We start from the raw sequence: 23533 nt of genomic DNA, 5'->3' as shown, positions 1-23533 counted from the left end.
CTTATTGTTATTTATAGGTTTAATGTATTTAATATTTGGATAACCATTATTTATTGGTTGAATATATTTAATTTTGAGTAACCATTAATAAATACCGTGGCCTTTTATCTTCACACCATGTGTTTCGAGTCATTTATTTGGTAAGTGGTGAAGGTGGTTAGAGACGGGGGAGTTTTGGTGCCTGCTATCCCATCACCTCTATTTGCTTTAACCCCTTAACGACACATAAGCTGATTCCCTGCCTCTTATGCGGGCTTGTGTATAGATGCAAATATAAAGACAATAAATACAATAGTGTCTTATCTGGAAAACAAGAGAAAAATTGAAATGGGATTTGCTCACCTGGAGGGATTGTGACAGTCACAACCCTTTTGCTAGTGTGTATGAAAACGGCTGCTGCAGATCCACCAAAAAGATGAGGTACAGACTTAGAGTTAAAAGTGAATGTAAACCTACGGTGCCGAGGATCCAACATATGATGAGACATCAGATGCAGTATGGATACAGTTTTTTGTCAATGCGTTTCGAGGTAATCAAAGACAGCTGCTCTCTCTCCTTTCTCTCTACCATGTTTCTCCATATCCAGAGGTTCAGACCTCTAAAGCTTTGTCTATATGCATCCAGCACATTTACCGCAATATTTGGTTCAATCGCCCTCTTTTTTCATTCTTGTCAAACAACCCTTATTCACCTTTATTTCTGCTCCTTTTTATCTCTGGAAACTAGTATTTTTATTTTTTTCATATTTACTTGTTTTTATGTCATTTTACATTTATTTTCCAAGCTTTTATAATTGTGATATCATGCATTATTTTGACAAGATAATGTGATATGCTAGTCATATGACCACAGAAGACCATTTCTGCTTGCCTCTTTTTTCAATATGTTGTCCATTTTCACATTCTTGCAAATTGTACACCATCATTGTGGGTAGTCCTGATGAAGAGCCCTGATTACCTTGAAATGCGTTGACAAATAAAACCGTATTCATACTGCATCTGGTCTATTATCATATGTTGGATCCTCAGCAAAGCAGGTTTACATCCACTTTTCACTCCAAGTCTCATGTGGGCTTGCAACCCTAGACTGCATCTGTGATAATCTGGCTCCAATCTGTTACAGCAGCAGCAACAATGTGCCCATTGCTGACTGGAGCTGGATATAAATGCCATGGTTGTAGTATCTGGATTTGAAGAACTGTCCTAAGGATTGTTGTTGCTGGCTGGAGCTGGATACATGGGCTGTGATTGTGGTATCTGTCATCTGCATTTGAGGAACTATCCTAAGGACTGTTGTTGCCTGCAGGAGCTGTATATAACTTCTACAGATGTGTTATCTGTTGTCTGGCTTTGAAGAACTATCCTAAGGATTGTTTTTGCCAGCTGGAGCTGGACACATGTGCTACGGTTGTGTTATATTATTGTCTGCATTTGAGGAATTATCCTAATGACTGTTATTGCCGGCTGTAGTTGGATCCACATGCTACGGTCATGGTATCCATCATCTGGAGGAGCATAGTCTGTGACTGTAGACTATACTGGCAGGAGATACAAAAGCTGTGGGTCAACCAAAAGTTGGGAGAAAGTGGGTATCGCCTGGTATGTAGGCAGTGGAACTACTGGCCTCGGGTTGGGATCTTGTGGACTGGGGGCACTGCATTGTAGCCATCTACCCAGAGTTGATGTAAGACCATGAACATAAGGAATACAAAAATAGTTGCATTGTTAGCCTGCCTAGGCGATTATTACAACCCACAACCTCGGTTCCTGACAGTATTTATTGCAGTATATAGCACAATTGGCCCTTAGGAAACTAAAAACAGGAAAATGTTATAAAAAATGTAAAAAGAAAGTTCAAATCATTCTCTTTTCCCCCATTAAGAATTAAAAAAGAAAGGAAATACACATATTTCTGTGTTAGTAAAAATCTGATCTATCAAAATATAAAATAAATCAATCCGCTGGCAAACGGCATAAGGAGAAAAAAACAATAGAACTGAGAAATTGGACAAAAAGCAGGGTAGATTTAAAAGAAGAAAAACAACAATTCCGCTATTTGCTTTTTTGGGGTTTTGTTTTTCCCAAATTTACTTTTCAGTATGACCTGGCAAAATCATCTGGTAACTTTGATCACAGTAACAAATAATGAAGAAAGTCAGCACTCATCCTTCTTTTTGAAGATAATTCAGTCCTTTTTAATTTTCATTTAATGTTGAACAGTTGACAGCAAGTGCAAAAGTGCCAGCAGCGTGACAGCACAGCAGGTGCAGTGATTTCAAAAGAGAGACATGACAGTCTCCTATGAAGCCCAGCCACTGGGAAGAATGACCAAATGACCCTCTTGCCCAGGTTCTCAACTGTTTAAATGCTTCCATCACATTTAGCAGTTGCATCTAAGCGGTGGATTGCAGATTTAGCAGCTACACTTGGAGGTCAACTGCATAATACAGTCGACACGTATCCCAAACAGTCTCAGCTTGTGAACTCTCTCTAAACATGTAGCGCATACATCTGCTAATACGGTGAATATCGCAACGGGTTTAATGATGTATGCACCCAGTTAATGAATTTGGAACACTGAACTAAAGGAAGGGCTGACACAATGGGACCTATTTATCTAAGCTTTCCAATTGTAGAATTACAGTTTTGATAGATTAGGCCCATTATTAACCTTAATCTCGAATACATATACAACCGATCTCACCTCCTCATGCGTACAGCTTGTCCTGTTGTCATTGATTTCTGGATAATAAAAACAACATTATAGGTAATGCATGCTTTATTTGCAGATACAATTCACAATAGTTCAGCCTGGCGACATCATTTGCAAATTGAAAACAGAACTTTGATAGAACGCCTTTTTTTTTATACTTAGAGCCAATGCTGTAGAGTTGAAAGAAATGTATTGGATTAAAAACTGTGATATGAAATATATCACTTTATTAAATGCCTAGCTTGTTGCATATATTTTTGTCATGGCAGTTTAGGAATGATGCGGTTGATGTCGACGATAAGTCATGTAAATGACAGAACATTGGTGATTACTAGAGTTGAGCGACTTTTGGTTTTTTAGGGTCGCGTTTCGTTTCGTGAAACCCGACTTTTCCAAAAGTCGGGTCGAGCAAGATCGTCCGATTATAGGGAAAAGTCGGGGTCGTCCCGAAACACGAAACCCAATGTAAGTCAATGGGGAATAAAAGTCGGCAGTGAGAGGAGGACAGGAAACACACCAACAGTGCCCATTTCAATGCCAAAAGCATCAATTCTTCTTACTTAAGCTTGTCAACCTTAATTAACTTCATAATACAAGTTACGCACTGAAAAATGGGGGTTATTTGGCTAAAGTTGTGGGGGGGGGGAGGGCTGGCTCCAGGTTTTCATGTGCCCTGGGCGAAAGAGCGCCCCTTTAACACATACCACAACTCATCATGCTCCGATACGGCAGAGAAATAGCGGTATAGTACAATGAAAAATACTTCACTTTTTACATCTCATGACAAGGCCCATCTATTTCTCCATACAGAATCATTGGTCCCATATAATGTTTGAAACAGTATATGATGAGCTCCACATAATGCTACAGTATATGTTGGTCCCCATGGATGAAGCTCCACTGTCTTATGGGCCCAAATAATGCTCCAAACATAATGGGCCCCATTTCTAATGCTCTAGTGTATAATGGGCCCTGTAAATGCTGCTCCAGTGTCCACCTTTGGAATATTCCAGTGTATGGTGGGCCCCATCTATCATTCTCCAGAGTATAGTGCTCCCCAAAAATTGCTGTCCCAACATTGAAAACAATCAAATAAGTCTCCTCGCTAGGGAATCCCTGTACTAGTCTGGACTCCTCGTCGTTCCCATCTTCCATCTCACTGCACAGTATTTCAACCTTGCAAGTGCTGTGATCCTGAGCAAGCAGGGGGGGCCCACTCGTTGGCGACGGCACTGGCACAGGGCCCCTGATAGTACGGTGGTGTGTCTGATGGCGGGTGGTCCGAACCTGCACTTTCATCTGCAGCTTCCTCTTTGTCACCATGTAAGATGGAACTGTATATGGGAAGGGTAACCTGAGTTTCATCAGGGTCAGATTCAGGCCGTGTAGCGTGCGAGGGGAATGTAGTGGTCTGGGTCAATGTACCAGCAGATTCATCGAGCAGTGGCTGGGCATCAGTGCACTTGTGTCGCCCCCAGGAGTACAGTCGCCACAGTGGCATTAGCTTCCTCCTAGGGAGTGTGATGTCATGCTTGGGAGCAACGAAGGATCTCTCTAGCAGGTTAACTGATTTGGCGGCGTTATTCCCATGAGTCATGAACCTCCAAACAGCGTTCATGAAGGCAAAGTGTTTGTTTTATGTGGGCAGTATGGTTGCAAAGCTGAACCTTAAAGGAATGTCCAGAAGGGCACCACCAGGAGTGGAGCCTACGGTTTAATTCGACTCCACCTGGGAAACCTCAACCATGCAAGCTACAGAACAGATGCACACATTGCAAGCTTAATTCCGTTAACGAACGAGACTCCGTCATGCCCCGCGGTCCGAGTCTGGCTTACTAGAGGGACACGTGAGGCTCTGGCACATGAGATTGGCCAATAACTGGTGTGTCATGCCCTTACATGTCCGTAGCTGCATGTGCGCTACACTGAAAAGGCCAGCGTTTGTCGCTTACAGGTGCAGATAACCTGCTGAACAACGTTAGTGATGGGGATCTGTGATTACAATTATTACCCGCGAACGATGATTTCCCAGTAAGTGCAGGTCAACCGCAGTTCCGGAATTAGGCCTAACCATCATTCCTGAAAAAATGAAAAACTTACGTGTGCAAACCACAGGTGCTGTAGCTTGCTTAACAGCTCGCCATCTGTTCTCAGGCCCAGTATGGATTACACGTGATTGCACAAAGGTGAGAAAGGGTACCGTATCCCCGGATAACATGTATGGATAGCATAGTGTACACATTCAAAATATATGTCTATACATCAGGAGGCAGGCTCAGACGGTGTCAGGCCCAGTATGGATTGCACGTGATTGCACAAAGGTGAGAAAGGGTTCCGTATCCCCAGATAACATGTATGGATAGCGTACACATTCAAAATATATGTCTATACATCAGGAGGCAGGCTCAGACGGTGTCAGGCCCAGTATGGATTGCACGTGATTGCACAAAGGTGAGAAAGGGTTCCGTATCCCCAGATAACATGTATGGATAGCGTACACATTCAAAATATATGTCTATACATCAGGAGGCAGGCTCAGACGGTGTCAGGCCCAATATGGATTGCACGTGATTGCACAAAGGTGAGAAAGGGTTCCGTATCCCCAGATAACATGTATGGATAGCGTACACATTCAAAATATATGTCTATACATCAGGAGGCAGGCTCAGACGGTGTCAGGCCCAGTATGGATTGCACGTGATTGCACAAAGGTGAGAAAGGGTTCCGTATCCCCAGATAACATGTATGGATAGCGTACACATTCAAAATATATGTCTATACATCAGGAGGCAGGCTCAGACGGTGTCAGGCCCAGTATGGATTGCACGTGATTGCACAAAGGTGAGAAAGGGTTCCGTATCCACAGATAACATGTATGGATAGCGTACACATTCAAAATATATGTCTATACATCAGGAGGCAGGCTCAGACGGTGTCAGGCCCAGTATGGATTGCACGTGATTGCACAAAGGTGAGAAAGGGTTCCGTATCCCCAGATAACATGTATGGATAGCGTACACATTCAAAATATACAGTGGGGCAAAAAAGTATTTAGTCAGTCAGCAATAGTGCAAGTTCCACCACTTAAAAAGATGAGAGGCGTCTGTAATTTACATCATAGGTAGACCTCAACTATGGGAGACAAACTGAGAAAAAAAAATCCAGAAAATCACATTGTCTGTTTTTTTTTCCTTTTATTTGCATATTATGGTGGAAAATAAGTATTTGGTCAGAAACAAAATTTCATCTCAATACTTTGTGATATATCCTTTGTTGGCGATGACAGAGGTCAAACGTTTTCTGTAAGTCTTCACAAGGTTGCCACACACTGTTGTTGGTATGTTGGCCCATTCCTCCATGCAGATCTCCTCTAGAGCAGTGATGTTTTTGGCTTTTCGCTTGGCAACACGGACTTTCAACTCCCTCCAAAGGTTTTCTATAGGGTTGAGATCTGGAGACTGGCTAGGCCACTCCAGGACCTTGAAATGCTTCTTACGAAGCCACTCCTTCATTGCCCTGGCGGTGTGCTTTGGATCATTGTCATGTTGAAAGACCCAGCCACGTTTCATCATCAATGCCCTTGCTGATGGAAGGTTTGCACTCAAAATCTCACGATACATGGCCCCATTCATTCTTTCATGTACCCGGATCAGTCGTCCTGGCCCCTTTGCAGAGAAACAGCCCCAAAGCATGATGTTTCCACCACCATGCTTTACAGTAGGTATGGTGTTTGATGGATGCAACTCAGTATTCTTTTTCCTCCAAACACGACAAGTTGTGTTTCTACCAAACAGTTCCAGTTTGGTTTCATCAGACCATAGGACATTCTCCCAAAACTCCTCTGGATCATCCAAATGCTCTCTAGCAAACTTCAGACGGGCCCGGACATGTACAGGCTTAAGCAGTGGGACATGTCTGGCACTGCAGGATCTGAGTCCATGGTGGCGTAGTGTGTTACTTATGGTAGGCCTTGTTACATTGGTCCCAGCTCTCTGCAGTTCATTCACTAGGTCCCCCCGCATGGTTCTGGGATTTTTGCTCACCGTTCTTGTGATCATTCTGACCCCACGGGGTGGGATTTTGCGTGGAGCACCAGATCGAGGGAGATTATCAGTGGTCTTGTATGTCTTCCATTTTCTAATTATTGCTCCCACAGTTGATTTCTTCACTCCAAGCTGGTTGGCTATTGCAGATTCAGTCTTCCCAGCCTGGTGCAGGGCTACAATTTTGTTTCTGGTGTCCTTTGACAGCTCTTTGGTCTTCACCATAGTGGAGTTTGGAGTCAGACTGTTTGAGGGTGTGCACAGGTGTCTTTTTATACTGATAACAAGTTTGAACAGGTGCCATTACTAGAGGTAATGAGTGGAGGAAAGAGGAGACTCTTAAAGAAGAAGTTACAGGTCTGTGAGAGCCAGAAATCTTGATTGCTTGTTTCTGACCAAATACTTATTTTCCACCATAATATGCAAATAAAATGAAAAAAAAACAGACAATGTGATTTTCTGGATTTTTTTTTCTCAGTTTGTCTCCCATAGTTGAGGTCTACCTATGATGTAAATTACAGACGCCTCTCATCTTTTTAAGTGGTGGAACTTGCACTATTGCTGACTGACTAAATACTTTTTTGCCCCACTGTATGTCTATACATCAGGAGGCAGGCTCAAACGGTGTCAGGCCCAGTATGGATTTGACGGCCCAGACTACACAGCCGAGGAACAGGGAGAGGTAAAGATTGCAAATGCTGGGGCCCTGCCCAAGCAAGGGGGGCCCACTCGTGGGCGTCGGTACTGGCACTGGGCCCCTCATAGTACGGCGGTGTGTCTGACGGCGGGTGTGCACCACCACCGTCAGAGACACTTGATTGCACTATGAGGGACCCTGTGCCAGTGCCCGCACCCAAGAGTCGGCCTACCCACCTGTCCAGGGCAACGGCACTCGCACGGTGTCGTGCGCTAGGTGGTGACCCCGGCCATGGGGGGGGAGGCAGCACAGTTAGGGAGTTTTAGAAAGTGGCATATGTTGATGTTGGACATTCAGCTGATGCAAAAGGTGAAATAGGTAAAGTCCCAGGAAGAGGTGGACCAAAGCAAGCCATTTTTCTGTCACCCTATGTGTCATCAGGGGAAGGTGGGACAAAATCCTTGGAAACCCATGCGTGGTTCATTTTAATGAAGGTTAGATCATCCACATTTTGGGTTGACAGACGGGTCCTTTTTTCTGTCAGGATTGATCCAGCTGCACTGAAGACTCTTTCCGATAGCACACTTGCAGCTGGGCAAGCGAGCTCCTGTAAGGCATATTGTGCCAATTCAGGCCAGGTGTCCAGTTTAGCGGCCCAATAGTCAAAGGGGAATGACCTGTGTGGGAGAACATCGATATGGGAGGAAAAGTAGTTTGTAACCATAGTTGACAACTGCTGTCTCCTGTCACTTTCCATCGATGCAGTATTACCAGTTGTGTGAGCGGTACTTGAAAAATCAGTCCACAACATTGTCATGAAACCCCTGTCTCCAACGCCACTTCTGCTGTGTGCACCACGAACACCTCTGCCAAGCTGACCCCGGCCCGTACGGCTCGTGTGAGAACCATCACCGCTGCTGTGTGCTGGGAATGCCTCAAGCAACCGATTTACCAGAGTTGCTTGTTTATTAGCCAATATTAGGTCAAGGTTCTCCTGTGGCATGATGTTTTGTAATTTGCCTTTAAAGCGTGGATCCAGGATGCTGGCCAACCAGTAGTCGTCATCGTTCATCATTTTGGCAATGCGGGGGTCCCTTTTTAGGATCTGCAAGGCATAATCTGACATGTGGGCCAATGTTCCCGGTGTCAATGATGCACTGCGAGTGCTGGTTGGAGGAGCACTTTCTGGCAAATCCACATCCCTCCAGTCACGCACAAACCCTGTACCAGACCTTGCCACACCAACATTTTCACTTGCCCCACGAGATGCATCCTCCTCCCCTAAGTAATCATCCCCATCATCCTCCTCCTCCTCCTCCTCCTCTTCTTCCTCCACCTCGTCCAGGAGAGGTCCCTGAGCAGACAATGGCTGAATGTCATCAAGGATTCCCTCCTCCTCTTCCTCCTCATCAACATTGGCTGCAGAAGTCTGCTCCTTAAGGTGCGTCAAAGTTTGCATGAGCAGACGCATAAGTGGGATGCTCATGCTTAGGATGGGGTCGTCTGCACTTACCAGCCGTGTGCATTCCTCAAAACACTGAAGGACTTTACAGAGGTCTTTCAGCTTCGACCACTGCACACCGGTCAACTCCATGTCTGCTCTCAAAGTGCCTGGCCGTGTATCCTCCCACAAATGCATTATGGCCTGCCTCTGCTCGCACAGCCGCTCCACCATGTGCAGGGTGGAGTTCCACCTTGTTGCAATGTTGATAATGAGGCGGTGGTTGGGAAGGTGGAGCAATCGCTGCAGCTTCTGCATACGAACGGAGTGTACAGGCGACCGGCGGATGTGCGCGCACAGTCTTCGCACCTTCTGGAGCAGGGCTGTTAACTCTGGATAATTTATGAGGAAGCACTGCACCACCAGGTTCAAGGTGTGAGCCAAGCAAGGTATGTGTCTGAGTTTTGAAAGGGCTATGGCTGCCACAAAATTACGGCCGTTATCACTAACTACCTTGCCTGCCTCAAGATGTACACTGCCCAGCCATGACTCAGTTTGTCTCTGAAAGTACTCGGCCAGCACCTTGGCGGTGTGTCTGTCGCCCAAACACATCATCTGCAACACAGCCTGCTGATGCTTTCCACTAGCTGCTCGATAGGGGGACACCTCGTGTGCAACAGTGGCAGCTGCAGATGGAGTGCTCGTACGACTGCGCTCTGTGGACGAGCTTTCGCTTCTGGAGGAGGAGGAGGAGGAGGGTCGAACGCCTACAGCCAACTGTTTACTATACCGTGGGCTAGGCAGCACTGTCCCACCACCGCTGTCCCCTGTGGACCCTGCATCCACCACATTAACCCAGTGCGCAGTGATGGACACGTAACGGCCCTGGCCATGGCGACTGGACCATGCATCAGTTGTGAGGTGCACCTTTCCGCTCACTGACTGCTTGAGTGCATGGACAATGCCGTCTTTCACATGATGGTGGAGGGCTGGGATGGCTTTGCGAGAGAAGAAGTGGCGACTGGGTAGGTCATAGCGTGGTACTGCATAGGCCATGAGTTCGCGGAAAGCTGCGCTTTCCACCAACCGAAAGGGCATCATCTCAAACGAGATTAGTTTGGCAATGTTGGCGTTCAAACCCAGTGTACGCGGATGAGAGACTGAGTACTTTCTTGACCTACTCATAGTGTCTGGGAGGGTGAGCTGGACTTGAGAGCTGCATATGGTGGAAGTAGCGGTGGACAGGGCGGACTGAGAGAGGGTTGATGATGGTGATGGAGCTGGTGTTCTTTCTGATGGCCTAGAATCAGTCTTTCGTTGATATAACAGTGGGATTCCCTGACTGCTGTGGCCTTGCATCGACACCTCAACATTTGCTGCTATGCTAACCGGTGGGCTTACAGTGGGGGAAACAATGTAGCGTTGCTGACTACCTTCGTTGTGATCAGTTGCACATGTGGCACTTGAGGTTTGGTGTTGTGTCCACGCTTGCAAGTGCATGCTGGTTAAATGTCTAAGCATGCAACTGGTATTCAAATTTTTCAGATTTTTCCCTCGGCTAAAGGTCTTTGCGCACTTCTTACAGATAACCTTGGCCTGATCATGAGGATTTTGTTCAAAAAAGTGCCACACTGCACTCTTCCTACTTTGGCAGACATTTTGCGGCCTAGCACGCTGTGATCTTTTGACCCTCTGGACAAGCTGTCCAGCAACTCTTTTGATTTTTGGAACCTGTCTTTGGAGTGCTCCGGGCCTGCCAGATAACAGCTGTTGCGATGTCGATGTCTGCTGTGGATGCTCCTCATCTGAGCTATTGGAAGCAGCACCCTCTTCCCCCAATGGATGCCAATCTGGGTCAACAACTGGGTCATCCATCACCTCCTCTTCTATGTCATGTGCACCTTCCTCTGTGTCACCGTGTATGGTGGTATAGTGTGCGGGAAGGGGCACCTGAGTCTCATCAGGGTCAGAATCTGGCTCTGTACACTGCGAGGACAATGTAGTGCTCTGAGTGAATGTACCAGCAGAATCATCCATCAGCGGCTGTGCATCAGTGCACTCCATGTCAGATTCATCTTGGCCTGGGTAATTCACCATTTGACTTGATAATCCAGGCATGGTATGTGAAAACAGCTCCATGGAGTAATCAGTAGTATGGCCTGCGTCATCCTTCAATCTTGGTTGGGGTGAAGGACACAAGGAAAGGTGTGGTTCATGAACATGAGCCTCCAATGACGACTCAGTGCTTTTACTTTTTACAACTGAAGAAGAGGAGGCGATAGAGCTGGAGGCTGAGTCAGCAATGTAAGACAAAACTTTTTCCTGATGCTCTGGCTTTAAAAGCGGTTTGCCAACTCCTAGAAAACTAAGCCTTCGAAGCCTTATGGAGCCAGACGATGACGCAGGCTCAACACCTCCTGCATTCGGTCCTATTTTGCTCTTGCCACTACCATCAGATCCACCACCAACACCATCATTACCAGCTGGCAACCCGCGCCCAATTCCACGGCCTTTTCCACCAGCCTTCCTCATTTTTGGTAAAAATGTAGACAAAATCCAACAAACTATATAGTAATGTAAAACAAGGTACAAGCTGTCTATAGGACAGGGGAGATTTTGAATTTCTTCTCACACTAGTGGACACTGGAAACTTTTGGATTGTGTGAGGCCCAGTGAATATCTGAGCGCTATGTGACAGGCTTGATGGCACTGCTGTGAGCAAAGTGACTAGAGGATAAGTGAGATTTTGAATTTCTTCTCACACTAGTGGACACTGGACACTTTTGGATTGTGTGAGGCCCAATGAATATCTGAGCGCTATGTGACCGGCTCGATGGCACTGCTGTGAGCAAAGTGACTAGAGGATAAGTGAGATTTTGAATTTCTTCTCACACTAGTGGACACTGGACACTTTTGGATTGTGTGAGGCCCAATGAATATCTGAGCGCTATGTGACAGGCTCGATGGCACTGCTGTGAGCAAAGTGACTAGAGGATAAGTGAGATTTTGAATTTCTTCTCACACTAGTGGACACTGGACACTTTTGGATTGTGTGAGGCCCAATGAATATCTGAGCGCTATGTGACAGGCTCGATGGCACAGCTGTGACCAAAGTGACTAGAGGATAAGTGAGATTTTGAATTTCAGCAGACACTTGTGGACACTGGACACTTTTGGATTGTGTGAGACCCAATGAATATCTGAGCGCTATGTGACAGGCTCGATGGCACTGCTGTGACCAAAGTGACTAGAGGATAAGTGAGATTTTGAATTTCTTCTCACACTAGTGGACACTGGACACTTTTGGATTGTGTGAGGCCCAATGAATATCTGAGCGCTATGTGACAGGCTCGATGGCACTGCTGTGAGCAAAGTGACTAGAGGATAAGTGAGATTTTGAATTTCTTCTCACACTAGTGGACACTGGACACTTTTGGATTGTGTGAGGCCCAATGAATATCTGAGCGCTATGTGACAGGCTCGATGGCACTGCTGTGACCAAAGTGACTAGAGGATAAGTGAGATTTTGAATTTCTTCTCACACTAGTGGACACGGGACACTTTTGGATTGTGTGAGACCCAATGAATATCTGAGCGCTATGTGACAGGCTCGATGGCACTGCTGTGACCAAAGTGACTAGAGGATAAGTGAGATTCTGAATTTCTTCTCACACTAGTGGACACTGGACACTTTTGGATTGTGTGAGGCCCAATGAATATCTGAGCGCTATGTGACAGGCTCGATGGCACTGCTGTGAGCAAAGTGACTAGAGGATAAGTGAGATTTTGAATTTCTTCTCACACTAGTGGACACTGGACACTTTTGGATTGTGTGAGGCCCAATGAATATCTGAGCGCTATGTGACAGGCTCGATGGCACTGCTGTGAGCAAAGTGACTAGAGGATAAGTGAGATTTTGAATTTCTTCTCACACTAGTGGACACTGGACACTTTTGGATTGTGTGAGGCCCAATGAATATCTGAGCGCTATGTGACAGGCTCGATGGCACTGCTGTGAGCAAAGTGACTAGAGGATAAGTGAGATTTTGAATTTCTTCTCACACTAGTGGACACTGGACACTTTTGGATTGTGTGAGGCCCAATGAATATCTGAGCGCTATGTGACAGGCTCGATGGCACTGCTGTGAGCAAAGTGACTAGAGGATAAGTGAGATTTTGAATTTCTTCTCACACTAGTGGACACTGGACACTTTTGGATTGTGTGAGGCCCAATGAATATCTGAGCGCTATGTGACAGGCTCGATGGCACAGCTGTGACCAAAGTGACTAGAGGATAAGTGAGATTTTGAATTTCAGCAGACACTTGTGGACACTGGACACTTTTGGATTGTGTGAGACCCAATGAATATCTGAGCGCTATGTGACAGGCTCGATGGCACTGCTGTGACCAAAGTGACTAGAGGATAAGTGAGATTTTGAATTTCTTCTCACACTAGTGGACACTGGACACTTTTGGATTGTGTGAGGCCCAATGAATATCTGAGCGCTATGTGACAGGCTCGATGGCACTGCTGTGAGCAAAGTGACTAGAGGATAAGTGAGATTTTGAATTTCTTCTCACACTAGTGGACACTGGACACTTTTGGATTGTGTGAGGCCCAATGAATATCTGAGCGCTATGTGACAGGCTCGATGGCACTGCTGTGACCAAAGTGACTAGAGGATAAGTGAGATTTTGAATTTCTTCTCACACTAGTGGACACTGGACACTTTTGGATTGTGTGAGACCCAATGAATATCTGAGCGCTATGTGACAGGCTCGATGGCACTGCTGTGACCAAAGTGACTAGAGGATAAGTGAGATTCTGAATTTCTTCTCACACTAGTGGACACTGGACACTTTTGGATTGTGTGAGGCCCAATGAATATCTGAGCGCTATGTGACAGGCTCGATGGCACTGCTGTGAGCAAAGTGACTAGAGGATAAGTGAAATTTTGAATTTCTTCTCACACTAGTGGACACTGGACACTTTTGGATTGTGTGAGGCCCAATGAATATCTGAGTGCTATGTGACAGGCTCGATGGCACAGCTGTGACCAAAGTGACTAGAGGATAAGTGAGATTTTGAATTTCAGCAGACACTTGTGGACACTGGACACTTTTGGATTGTGTGAGACCCAATGAATATCTGAGCGCTATGTGACAGGCTCGATGGCACTGCTGTGAGCAAAGTGACTAGAGGATAAGTGAGATTTTGAATTTCTTCTCACACTAGTGGACACTGGACACTTTTGGATTGTGTGAGGCCCAATGAATATCTGAGCGCTATGTGACAGGCTCGATGGCACTGCTGTGAGCAAAGTGACTAGAGGATAAGTGAGATTTTGAATTTCTTCTCACACTAGTGGACACTGGACACTTTTGGATTGTGTGAGGACCAATGAATATCTGAGCGCTATGTGACAGGCTCGATGGCACTGCTGTGACCAAAGTGACTAGAGGATAAGTGAGATTTTGAATTTCAGCAGACACTTGTGGACACTGGACACTTTTGGATTGTGTGAGGCCCAATGAATATCTGAGCGCTATGTGACAGGCTCGATGGCACTGCTGTGACCAAAGTGACTAGAGGATAAGTGAGATTTTGAATTTCTTCTCACACTAGTGGACACTGGACACTTTTGGATTGTGTGAGGCCCAATGAATATCTGAGCGCTATGTGACAGGCTCGATGGCACTGCTGTGAGCAAAGTGACTAGAGGATAAGTGAGAATTTGAATTTCTTCTCACACTTGTGGACACTGGACACTTTTGGATTGTGTGAGGCCCAATGAATATCTGAGCGCTATGTGACAGGCTCGATGGCACTGCTGTGACCAAAGTGACTAGAGGATAAGTGAGATTTTGAATTTCTTCTCACACTAGTGGACACTGGACACTTTTGGATTGTGTGAGGCCCAATGAATATCTGAGCGCTATGTGACAGGCTCGATGGCACTGCTGTGAGCAAAGTGACTAGAGGATAAGTGAGATTTTGAATTTCTTCTCACACTTGTGGACACTGGACACTTTTGGATTGTGTGAGGCCCAATGAATATCTGAGCGCTATGTGACAGGCTCGATGGCACAGCTGTGACCAAAGTGACTAGAGGATAAGGGAGATTTTGAATTTCTGCAGACACTTGTGGACACTGGACACTTTTGGATTGTGTGAGGCCCACTGATATCTGAGCGCTATGTCACAGGCTCGATGGCACAGCTGTGACAAAAGTGACGAGAGGATAAGGGAGATTGGATTGCTTTTAAAAAAGCAGTTTGCAGAGCAGTGGGTAAACAGCAATGCCAGCCTGTCAGGAAGCCTTAAAAGGCAGCCCAACAACCAACACCACTGATACACCACAATATAGCCTCCCCTTGCACTGCACACACAGTGACTGGTGTGTTGTGCAGGCCAAATCGCTAGCAGCAGAAGCAGTTTTTTTGTCTTCTTCCCTGCCTAACGCTCTCCCTACAGAATCAGCAGCAACCTCTCCCTATACTGAGATCGGCAGAAGTAAGATGGCGGTCGGCGTGCACGCCCTTTTATACCCTCTGTGACGCCCACCAAAGCAAGCCAATCACTTGCATGCCCTTCTGAAAGATGGTGGTGACCCGTGCCTATGTCATCACGTTGCCCACAGTGTCCGTGGATCCTGATTGGCTGAAAAAGAGCACAAAACAAACTTTTGAAACGCGACTTTGGCGCGTAAGTCGCCGACCTCGTGGCCGACCTCATTCTAGGGTCGGGTTTCGTTTCATGAAATCCGACTTTGCCAAAAGTCGGCGACTTTTGAAATTTTTCGACCCGTTTCGCTCAACTCTAGTGATTACTAATTAATATACATGAGACATTTATTTAGGAGGAGTTGGGTTGAAGTCAGAGATTTGAAAAAGAGGAGTCAGAACTTTGACCTAAAATATCCACAATGGACTTAAGGCCACCATTCATATCAGAGAAATGCTGCCTGAACCCTCAGATATCAAGAGTTTCAGATGGCAGTCTCATGTTTATGTGCTCCCCCAACAGATGATGTCTAGGGACAAAAGGATCAAGCGTGGCCGATGTATGGCAAGATCATGTCTAAAGGAAATAGCCAATAGATCTGATCATAAGGCCTCATTTACAAGACATTTTTTTCACATATCACCAAGCTTCATTAGAGTTTCATCAGAGTGTGGCCCCGAATGTCATCAATTTTTCTTGCATGTGCAGAAAAGAAAAAAGTTTCTTGACTTTGCTCCTATCTAACAGTCATCCGAGTGCAGATCAATTTTTTCGTGGACCCATAGACTTGCTTTGCCGATTACAATCAAACACTTGGATCAAAGTCAGACATATCTCTGCGATTTTATGTGAAAAATTGCAGATATATGAATGACCCCATTAACTATTGTAGTTACGGCTTCTATCTGTGAAAAACAGACATGGTGTATACTCAAAAAAATACATGAGGCCTAAGAATAATTTTTCCCTTAATAAGTCCAGGGGTCACACTTGCGAGAAACTCGCACGAGTTTCTGGTTTCGGCACTTGGACCGGAGCTTCTATGCAACCGCACGCTCCGATCCCGAGTGCCACTGGCAGTGCTGGGTATTGAGATGCGAGACTCGTGCGAGTTTCTCACAAGTGTGACTCCGGCCTAACAGTGATGCCACCTGTCCGCTATGTAGGAAATACAATATAGCCCAATAACAAAACAACAGAAGTGTCGGACACTGATTCTGAGACCCATAATCATTATTATTTCTTATACCACTTTAGGTAGGAAACATGATCCGGAATCTCACAAACAGAGATGGTAAATGGGAAGTTTATAGAAAAGCTCTCCTACCATTGAATATTTGTGAAAATATTACTCTGAAGAACAATATGAGCCTGCAATGTAGTAACAGTGCGTGACATTTAAAGAGCAAACAAAGGCACAGTTAACCTTTTTTTCTTGCGTCTCATTGTTTTACACATTGCATAATAGTTACAACTCAGTGGTTTTTCATTCTTTATAGCATCTCAAAAGTAACATGAATACTGATCCCAGGAGAAGTGGACTTTAGAAGGATGTACGCAATGCACATACTAAAAACAATAATTGCTGTAAACTGTGAAAAATAGAGTCCTACCTGATATATATGTGGCAATATCTCTGGAATATTTTAATGCATCCCATTGATTCAGAGACTGGTTTTTTTCATGACTACTTTATATTAGTGGCAAATTTAAACCCAATTTTTTTTGCATTTATTTGTGAAAATATCAGAACTTTGGCTAAAATTTTGAAAAAGTTGCAAATTTCCACATTTTCGATTTTTATATCCTTAAAAATGTATAAATAATATCTCCCATATACTGTATCTACTTTACATCAGCATCATTTTTTAAAAACATTTTTTTGTTAGGATGTTATAAGGGTTAAAAGTTTATCAGCAATTTCTAATTTTTCCAGCAAAATTTACAAAACCATTTTTTAGAAACCACATCATATTTGAAGCAACCTTGAGGAAACTAAGTGAAATAAAATACCCAAAAGTGACTCCATTTTAAAATCTGCACACCTCATGGTGCTCAAAACCACATTCAAGAAGTTTATCAACTATTCAGGTGCTTCACAAGAATTAAAACATTGCAAAAGGAAAAATTGGACATTTAAATTTTGCACACAAAAATATTAATTTAGTCCTGAATTTTACATTTTTATAAGGGTAGCAAATAAAAATGAACCATACAATATGTTGTGCAATTTATCCTGAGTATGCAGATATTCCATATATGGTGGAAAACTACTGTTTAGGCGCATGGCAGAGCTCGGAAGATAAGGAGCACTGTTTGACTTTTGGAGCGCAAAATTTGAAATAAATAATGGACAACATGTTTGCAGAGCCCCCGATGTAGTGAAAAATGCAGTGCAAAGAGTCCAGCATATATATATAGGTAAAAGATCAAATCTATATTGAAATACCAGGCATAGTAAGATTGTGGGATAAAAAGTGACACTACAATAGCAATCAGTGTAATGCTGAACAACACACCTCAAAAACAATTCTAAGATGAAAAAGGTACATCCCTGGCAGAGTGAATAATGCTACATGAACAGAGAATGGAGTGGAAAGCACATAGTCAGAAATAGAGGGACAATTCCCATGCTAATCCATACCAAATTGTAATGTAACCCCCCAAAATCTCAGAATACCTAAGAGACACATACCAGGGGAAGAGGGAGCTGCGCAGCAAACACGGCTGACCCCGATGCGCATTTCGGAAATAATTCCTTCCTCAGGGGGCGTGTGTACATGCTGCTCACTCAGCTATTTATAGAAGGATTCCAAAAGATATCCTTAATGACGCCAGATGCCCTACAACCCTCCCCCCATCACATCGGCACAAGCGCCGCTAGCGCTGACACACACACGGGACCCCGTGAGGTCAGACGCCAGACGGAAGTGAGGGGGGAAGAAGTCGCATCATCCGGCGCATGCGCAGACAACTAAACGGTAGCGGCGGCCATCTTGGAAGCTGGAAAAACATAAGGGCATAATTCCAGCAAGTATAGGTGTTCAAAAATAGCCTACAATAAGGCTACATAATAAAGCATGGACATGTAACACCATATGAAACACATAATAATAACAATTAGTGAAAACCGAATAACTATAAAGGCCACGTCATCCAGAATATGCGCAAGCATAGCGAGGTGACAGTGGCCATAATAGAGGTTGAAAAACAGATTTCAAATCAATACAAAAAAAGGTCCATAACCATATGTATCGGATCTTCAGCCAGTTCTCCAGAATCTTTATAGGGAACAGAACAAATGGTGAAAGGTTCACGTCCATGTGAAGGGTATAATAACATCCACCCAGGGAATGGGAAAGCAGCAGCAAATAAATCACATGAATGCGTAGTCACTAAAAATTAAAAATAATATATTAAAACGTACAAAATAGCATCACTTATAACACAGCAGACAGAAAATACAGAAAAGGGGCAAATGACAGACATTCATTCAAGCCATATGGATGGACAGTCTAGAGTTGCCAAATCCACCTTGACTCAAGTTGGCCAAGTCTCTTAGATAAACCCCCACCCCTAATATCTATTCTCAGGGCATTAATGTCCCTGACTTTCAAAAGAGAAGCATCACATTCATGGTGATCCTTAAAATGATGCGGGATGGTCCTGAGCGTGGAAGAATCCTCGTTTGCCCGTGCCGCCTGAATCCCCAACACATGTTCTCGTACGCGGACCTTAAATTGACGTGTGGTTAGACCAACGTAGATCATGCCACAAGGGCATGTGGCATAATAAATAACATATCTTGTGGTAAAAGTAATCCGTTGTCTAATAGCGTAACTTCTACTGCCACTAGAATCATTAAAAGAGTCACTACGCACAATGTTGGGGTAGGCTACGCAACAGCCACACGGGAAACAACCACCCCTAGGGGTAGAGGTATACAAGAATGTAGGTGGCTGGCGAAAGGAGTAATGACTAGAAGCTAAATGATCTTTTAGATTCTTAGCACGTCGAAAGGACATAGAAGGCCTCTCCGTAATAAATTTGCTGATAATCGGGTCTATCTGGAGGATAGCCTTCTTAATAGACCTTTAATAGACAATTTCTTTGTGTTTAAGGGGTCCTTCTACCTGCAGCTCCAGGGGACTGCAATGGGAGCTGCCTATGCGCCTTCTTATGCTGGTCTATTCCTGGGGCTGTGGGAGAGGGACCTCTTTATGTCAGACGAGGGTACGTCGATGTGCCGTGTCCCCTTTTGGACGTGATACATCGATGATATATTCTTCGTCTGGCATGGCACGCCCGTCGACCTTGAGCAGCTGATTGCCTTCCTGAATGACAAGGACCGTAACATCCTTTTAACTTTTACTCATAGTGCTCAATCCTTAGATTTCCTGGATGTTACTATTAGGAGGGATCATGCTGGGATTCTGCAGACTGACATCTTTAGGAAGACAACCGCCACCAACTCGTTGCTTCATGCCACCTCTAGTCACCCTGGTCATATTATTTGAGCTGTTCCGGTGGGACAATTTTTGCGGCTTTGCCGCATTTGTTCGACGGATAATGATTTTTTTCAGCAGGCAGAATTACTTCGACAACGTTTTTTAGCACGAGGTTACAGCCGAAGGTCTATTAAGAAGACTTTTAATAGGGCCAAACATACCTCCCATCAGGATCTCCTGTATAGATCCAATTTGTCTAGGCCAGCTAATGAAAGTCAGATTATAAGATTTGTTACTACATTCAATTCTAGGTCTAATGCTGTACGGGGGGCCCTACAAAAAGAATGGCCTATCCTCCAGATAGACCCGATTATCAGCAAATTTATTACGGAGAGGCCTTCTATGTCCTTTCGACGTGCTAAGAATCTAAAAGATCATTTAGTTTCTAGTCATTACTCCTTTCGCCAGCCACCTACATTCTTGGATACCTCTATCCCTAGGGGTGGTTGTTTCCCGTGTGGCCGTTGCGTAGCCTGCCCCAACATTGTGCGTAGTGACTCTTTTAATGATACTAGTGGCAGTAGAAGTTTCACTATTAGACAACGGATTACTTGTATCACAAGTAGAGTTGAGCGAAACGGGTCGAAAAAATTCAAAAGTCGCCGACTTTTGGCAAAGTCGGATTTCATGAAACGAAACCCGACCCTAGGATGAGGTCGGCCACGAGGTCGGCGACTTACGCGCCAAAGTCACGTTTCAAAAGTTTGTTTTGCGCTCTTTTTCAGCCAACCAGGATCCACGGACACTGTGGGCAACGTGATGACATAGGCATGGGTCACCACCATCTTTCAGAAGGGCATGCAAGTGATTGGCTTGCTTTGGTGGGCGTCACAGGGGGTATAAAAGGGCGTGCACGCCGTCCACCATCTTACTTCTGCCGATCTTAGTATAGGGAGAGGTTGCTGCTGATTCTGTAGGGAGAGCGTTAGGCAGGGAAGAAGACAAAAAAACTGCTTCTGCTGCTAGCGATTTGGCCTGCACAACACACCAGTCACTGTGTGTGCAGTGCAAGGGGAGGCTATATAGTGGTGTATCAGTGGTGTTGGTTGTTGGGCTGCCTTTTAAGGCTTCCTAACAGGCTGGCATTGCTGTTTACCCACTGCTCCGCAAACTGCTTTTTTAAAAGCAATCCCAATTTTTTTTTTTTGTCCTGCTGAGAAGAAAAAAAAACTGCTTCTGCTGCTAGCAATTTGGCCTGCACAACACACCAGTCACTGTGTGTGCAGTGCAAGGGGAGGCTATATAGTGGTGTATCAGTGGTGTTGGTTGTTGGGCTGCCTTCTAAGGCTTCCTGACAGGCTGGCATTGCTGTTTACCCACTGCTCCGCAAACTGCTTTTTTAAAAGCAATCCAATCTCCCTTATCCTCTAGTCACTTTTGTCACAGCTGTGCCATCGAGCCTGTCACATAGCGCTCAGATATTCATTGGGCCTCACACAATCCAAAAGTGTCCAGTGTCCAAAAGTGTGTGCAGATATTCAAAATCTCCCTTATCCTCTAGTCACTTTTGTCACAGCAGTGCCATCGAGCCTGTCACATAGCGCTCAGATATCAGTGGGCCTCACACAATCCAAAAGTGTCCAGTGTCCAAAAGTGTGTGCAGATATTCAAAATCTCCCTTATCCTCTAGTCACTTTTGTCACAGCAGTGCCATCGAGCCTGTCACATAGCGCTCAGATATCAGTGGGCCTCACACAATCCAAAAGTGTCCAGTGTCCAAAAGTGTGCAGATATTCAAAATCTCCCTTATCCTCTAGTCACTTTTGTCACAGCAGTGCCATCGAGCCTGTCACATAGCGCTCAGATATCAGTGGGCCTCACACAATCCAAAAGTGTCCACTGTCCACAAGTGTGTGCAGAAATTCAAAATCTCCCTTATCCTCTAGTCACTTTTGTCACAGCTGTGCCATCGAGCCTGTCACATAGCGCTCAGATATCAGTGGGCCTCACACAATCCAAAAGTGTCCAGTGTCCAAAAGTGCGTGCAGATATTCAAAATCTCCCTTATCCTCTAGTCACTTTTGTCACAGCAGTGCCATCGAGCCTGTCACATAGCGCTCAGATATCAGTGGGCCTCACACAATCCAAAAGTGTCCAGTGTCCAAAAGTGTGTGCAGATATTCAAAATCTCCCTTATCCTCTAGTCACTTTTGTCACAGCAGTGCCATCGAGCCTGTCACATAGCGCTCAGATATCAGTGGGCCTCACACAATCCAAAAGTGTCCACTGTCCACAAGTGTGTGCAGAAATTCAAAATCTCCCTTATCCTCTAGTCACTTTTGTCACAGCTGTGCCATCGAGCCTGTCACATAGCGCTCAGATATCAGTGGGCCTCACACAATCCAAAAGTGTCCAGTGTCCAAAAGTGTGTGCAGATATTCAAAATCTCCCTTATCCTCTAGTCACTTTTGTCACAGCAGTGCCATCGAGCCTGTCACATAGCGCTCAGATATCAGTGGGCCTCACACAATCCAAAAGTGTCCAGTGTCCAAAAGTGTGTGCAGAAATTCAAAATCTCCCTTATCCTCTAGTCACTTTTGTCACAGCTGTGCCATCGAGCCTGTCACATAGCGCTCAGATATCAGTGGGCCTCACACAATCCAAAAGTGTCCAGTGTCCAAAAGTGTGTGCAGATATTCAAAATCTCCATTATCCTCTAGTCACTTTTGTCACAGCAGTGCCATCGAGCCTGTCACATAGCGCTCAGATATCAGTGGGCCTCACACAATCCAAAAGTGTCCAGTGTCCAAAAGTGTGTGCAGATATTCAAAATCTCCCTTATCCTCTAGTCACTTTTGTCACAGCAGTGCCATCGAGCCTGTCACATAGCGCTCAGATATCAGTGGGCCTCACACAATCCAAAAGTGTCCACTGTCCAAAAGTGTGTGCAGAAATTCAAAATCTCCCTTATCCTCTAGTCACTTTTGACACAGCTGTGCCATCGAGCCTGTCACATAGCGCTCAGATATCAGTGGGCCTCACACAATCCAAAAGTGTCCAGTGTCCAAAAGTGTGTGCAGAAATTCAAAATCTCCCTTATCCTCTAGTCACTTTTGTCACAGCTGTGCCATCGAACCTGTCACATAGCGCTCAGATATCAGTGGGCCTCACACAATCCAAAAGTGTCCAGTGTCCAAAAGTGTGTGCAGATATTCAAAATCTCCCTTATCCTCTAGTCACTTTTGTCACAGCAGTGCCATCGAGCCTGTCACATAGCGCTCAGATATCAGTGGGCCTCACACAATCCAAAAGTGTCCACTGTCCAAAAGTGTGTGCAGAAATTCAAAATCTCCCTTATCCTCTAGTCACTTTTGTCACAGCTGTGCCATCGAGCCTGTCACATAGCGCTCAGATATCAGTGGGCCTCACACAATCCAAAAGTGTCCAGTGTCCAAAAGTGTGTGCAGATATTCAAAATCTCCCTTATCCTCTAGTCACTTTTGTCACAGCAGTGCCATCGAGCCTGTCACATAGCGCTCAGATATCAGTGGGCCTCACACAATCCAAAAGTGTCCAGTGTCCAAAAGTGTGTGCAGAAATTCAAAATCTCCCTTATCCTCTAGTCACTTTTGTCACAGCTGTGCCATCGAGCCTGTCACATAGCGCTCAGATATCAGTGGGCCTCACACAATCCAAAAGTGTCCAGTGTCCAAAAGTGTGTGCAGATATTCAAAATCTCCCTTATC

General features: G+C 45.0%; 1 protein-coding gene across 1 annotated transcript in view; it reads right to left on the bottom strand.

Annotated features, from left to right (window-relative positions):
• Positions 1–23533, bottom strand: part of PPP1R1C (protein phosphatase 1 regulatory inhibitor subunit 1C) — an 82996-nt gene that overhangs the window by 19110 nt on the left and 40353 nt on the right. Inside the window, exon 3 of the mRNA XM_073577495.1 lies at positions 2704–2741. Within this exon, the coding sequence (XP_073433596.1) occupies positions 2704–2741 (38 nt within the window). The remainder of the gene's footprint in view (positions 1–2703; positions 2742–23533) is intronic.

The sequence above is a fragment of the Dendrobates tinctorius genome, unplaced genomic scaffold (assembly GCF_039654945.1).
Source record: "Dendrobates tinctorius isolate UK_male_01 unplaced genomic scaffold, ASM3965494v1 ptg000056l, whole genome shotgun sequence".
NCBI classification, from domain to species: domain Eukaryota; kingdom Metazoa; phylum Chordata; class Amphibia; order Anura; family Dendrobatidae; genus Dendrobates; species Dendrobates tinctorius.
The sequence above is the reverse complement of the archived record's forward strand: the minus strand, read 5'-3'. Positions and strand labels throughout refer to the sequence as shown.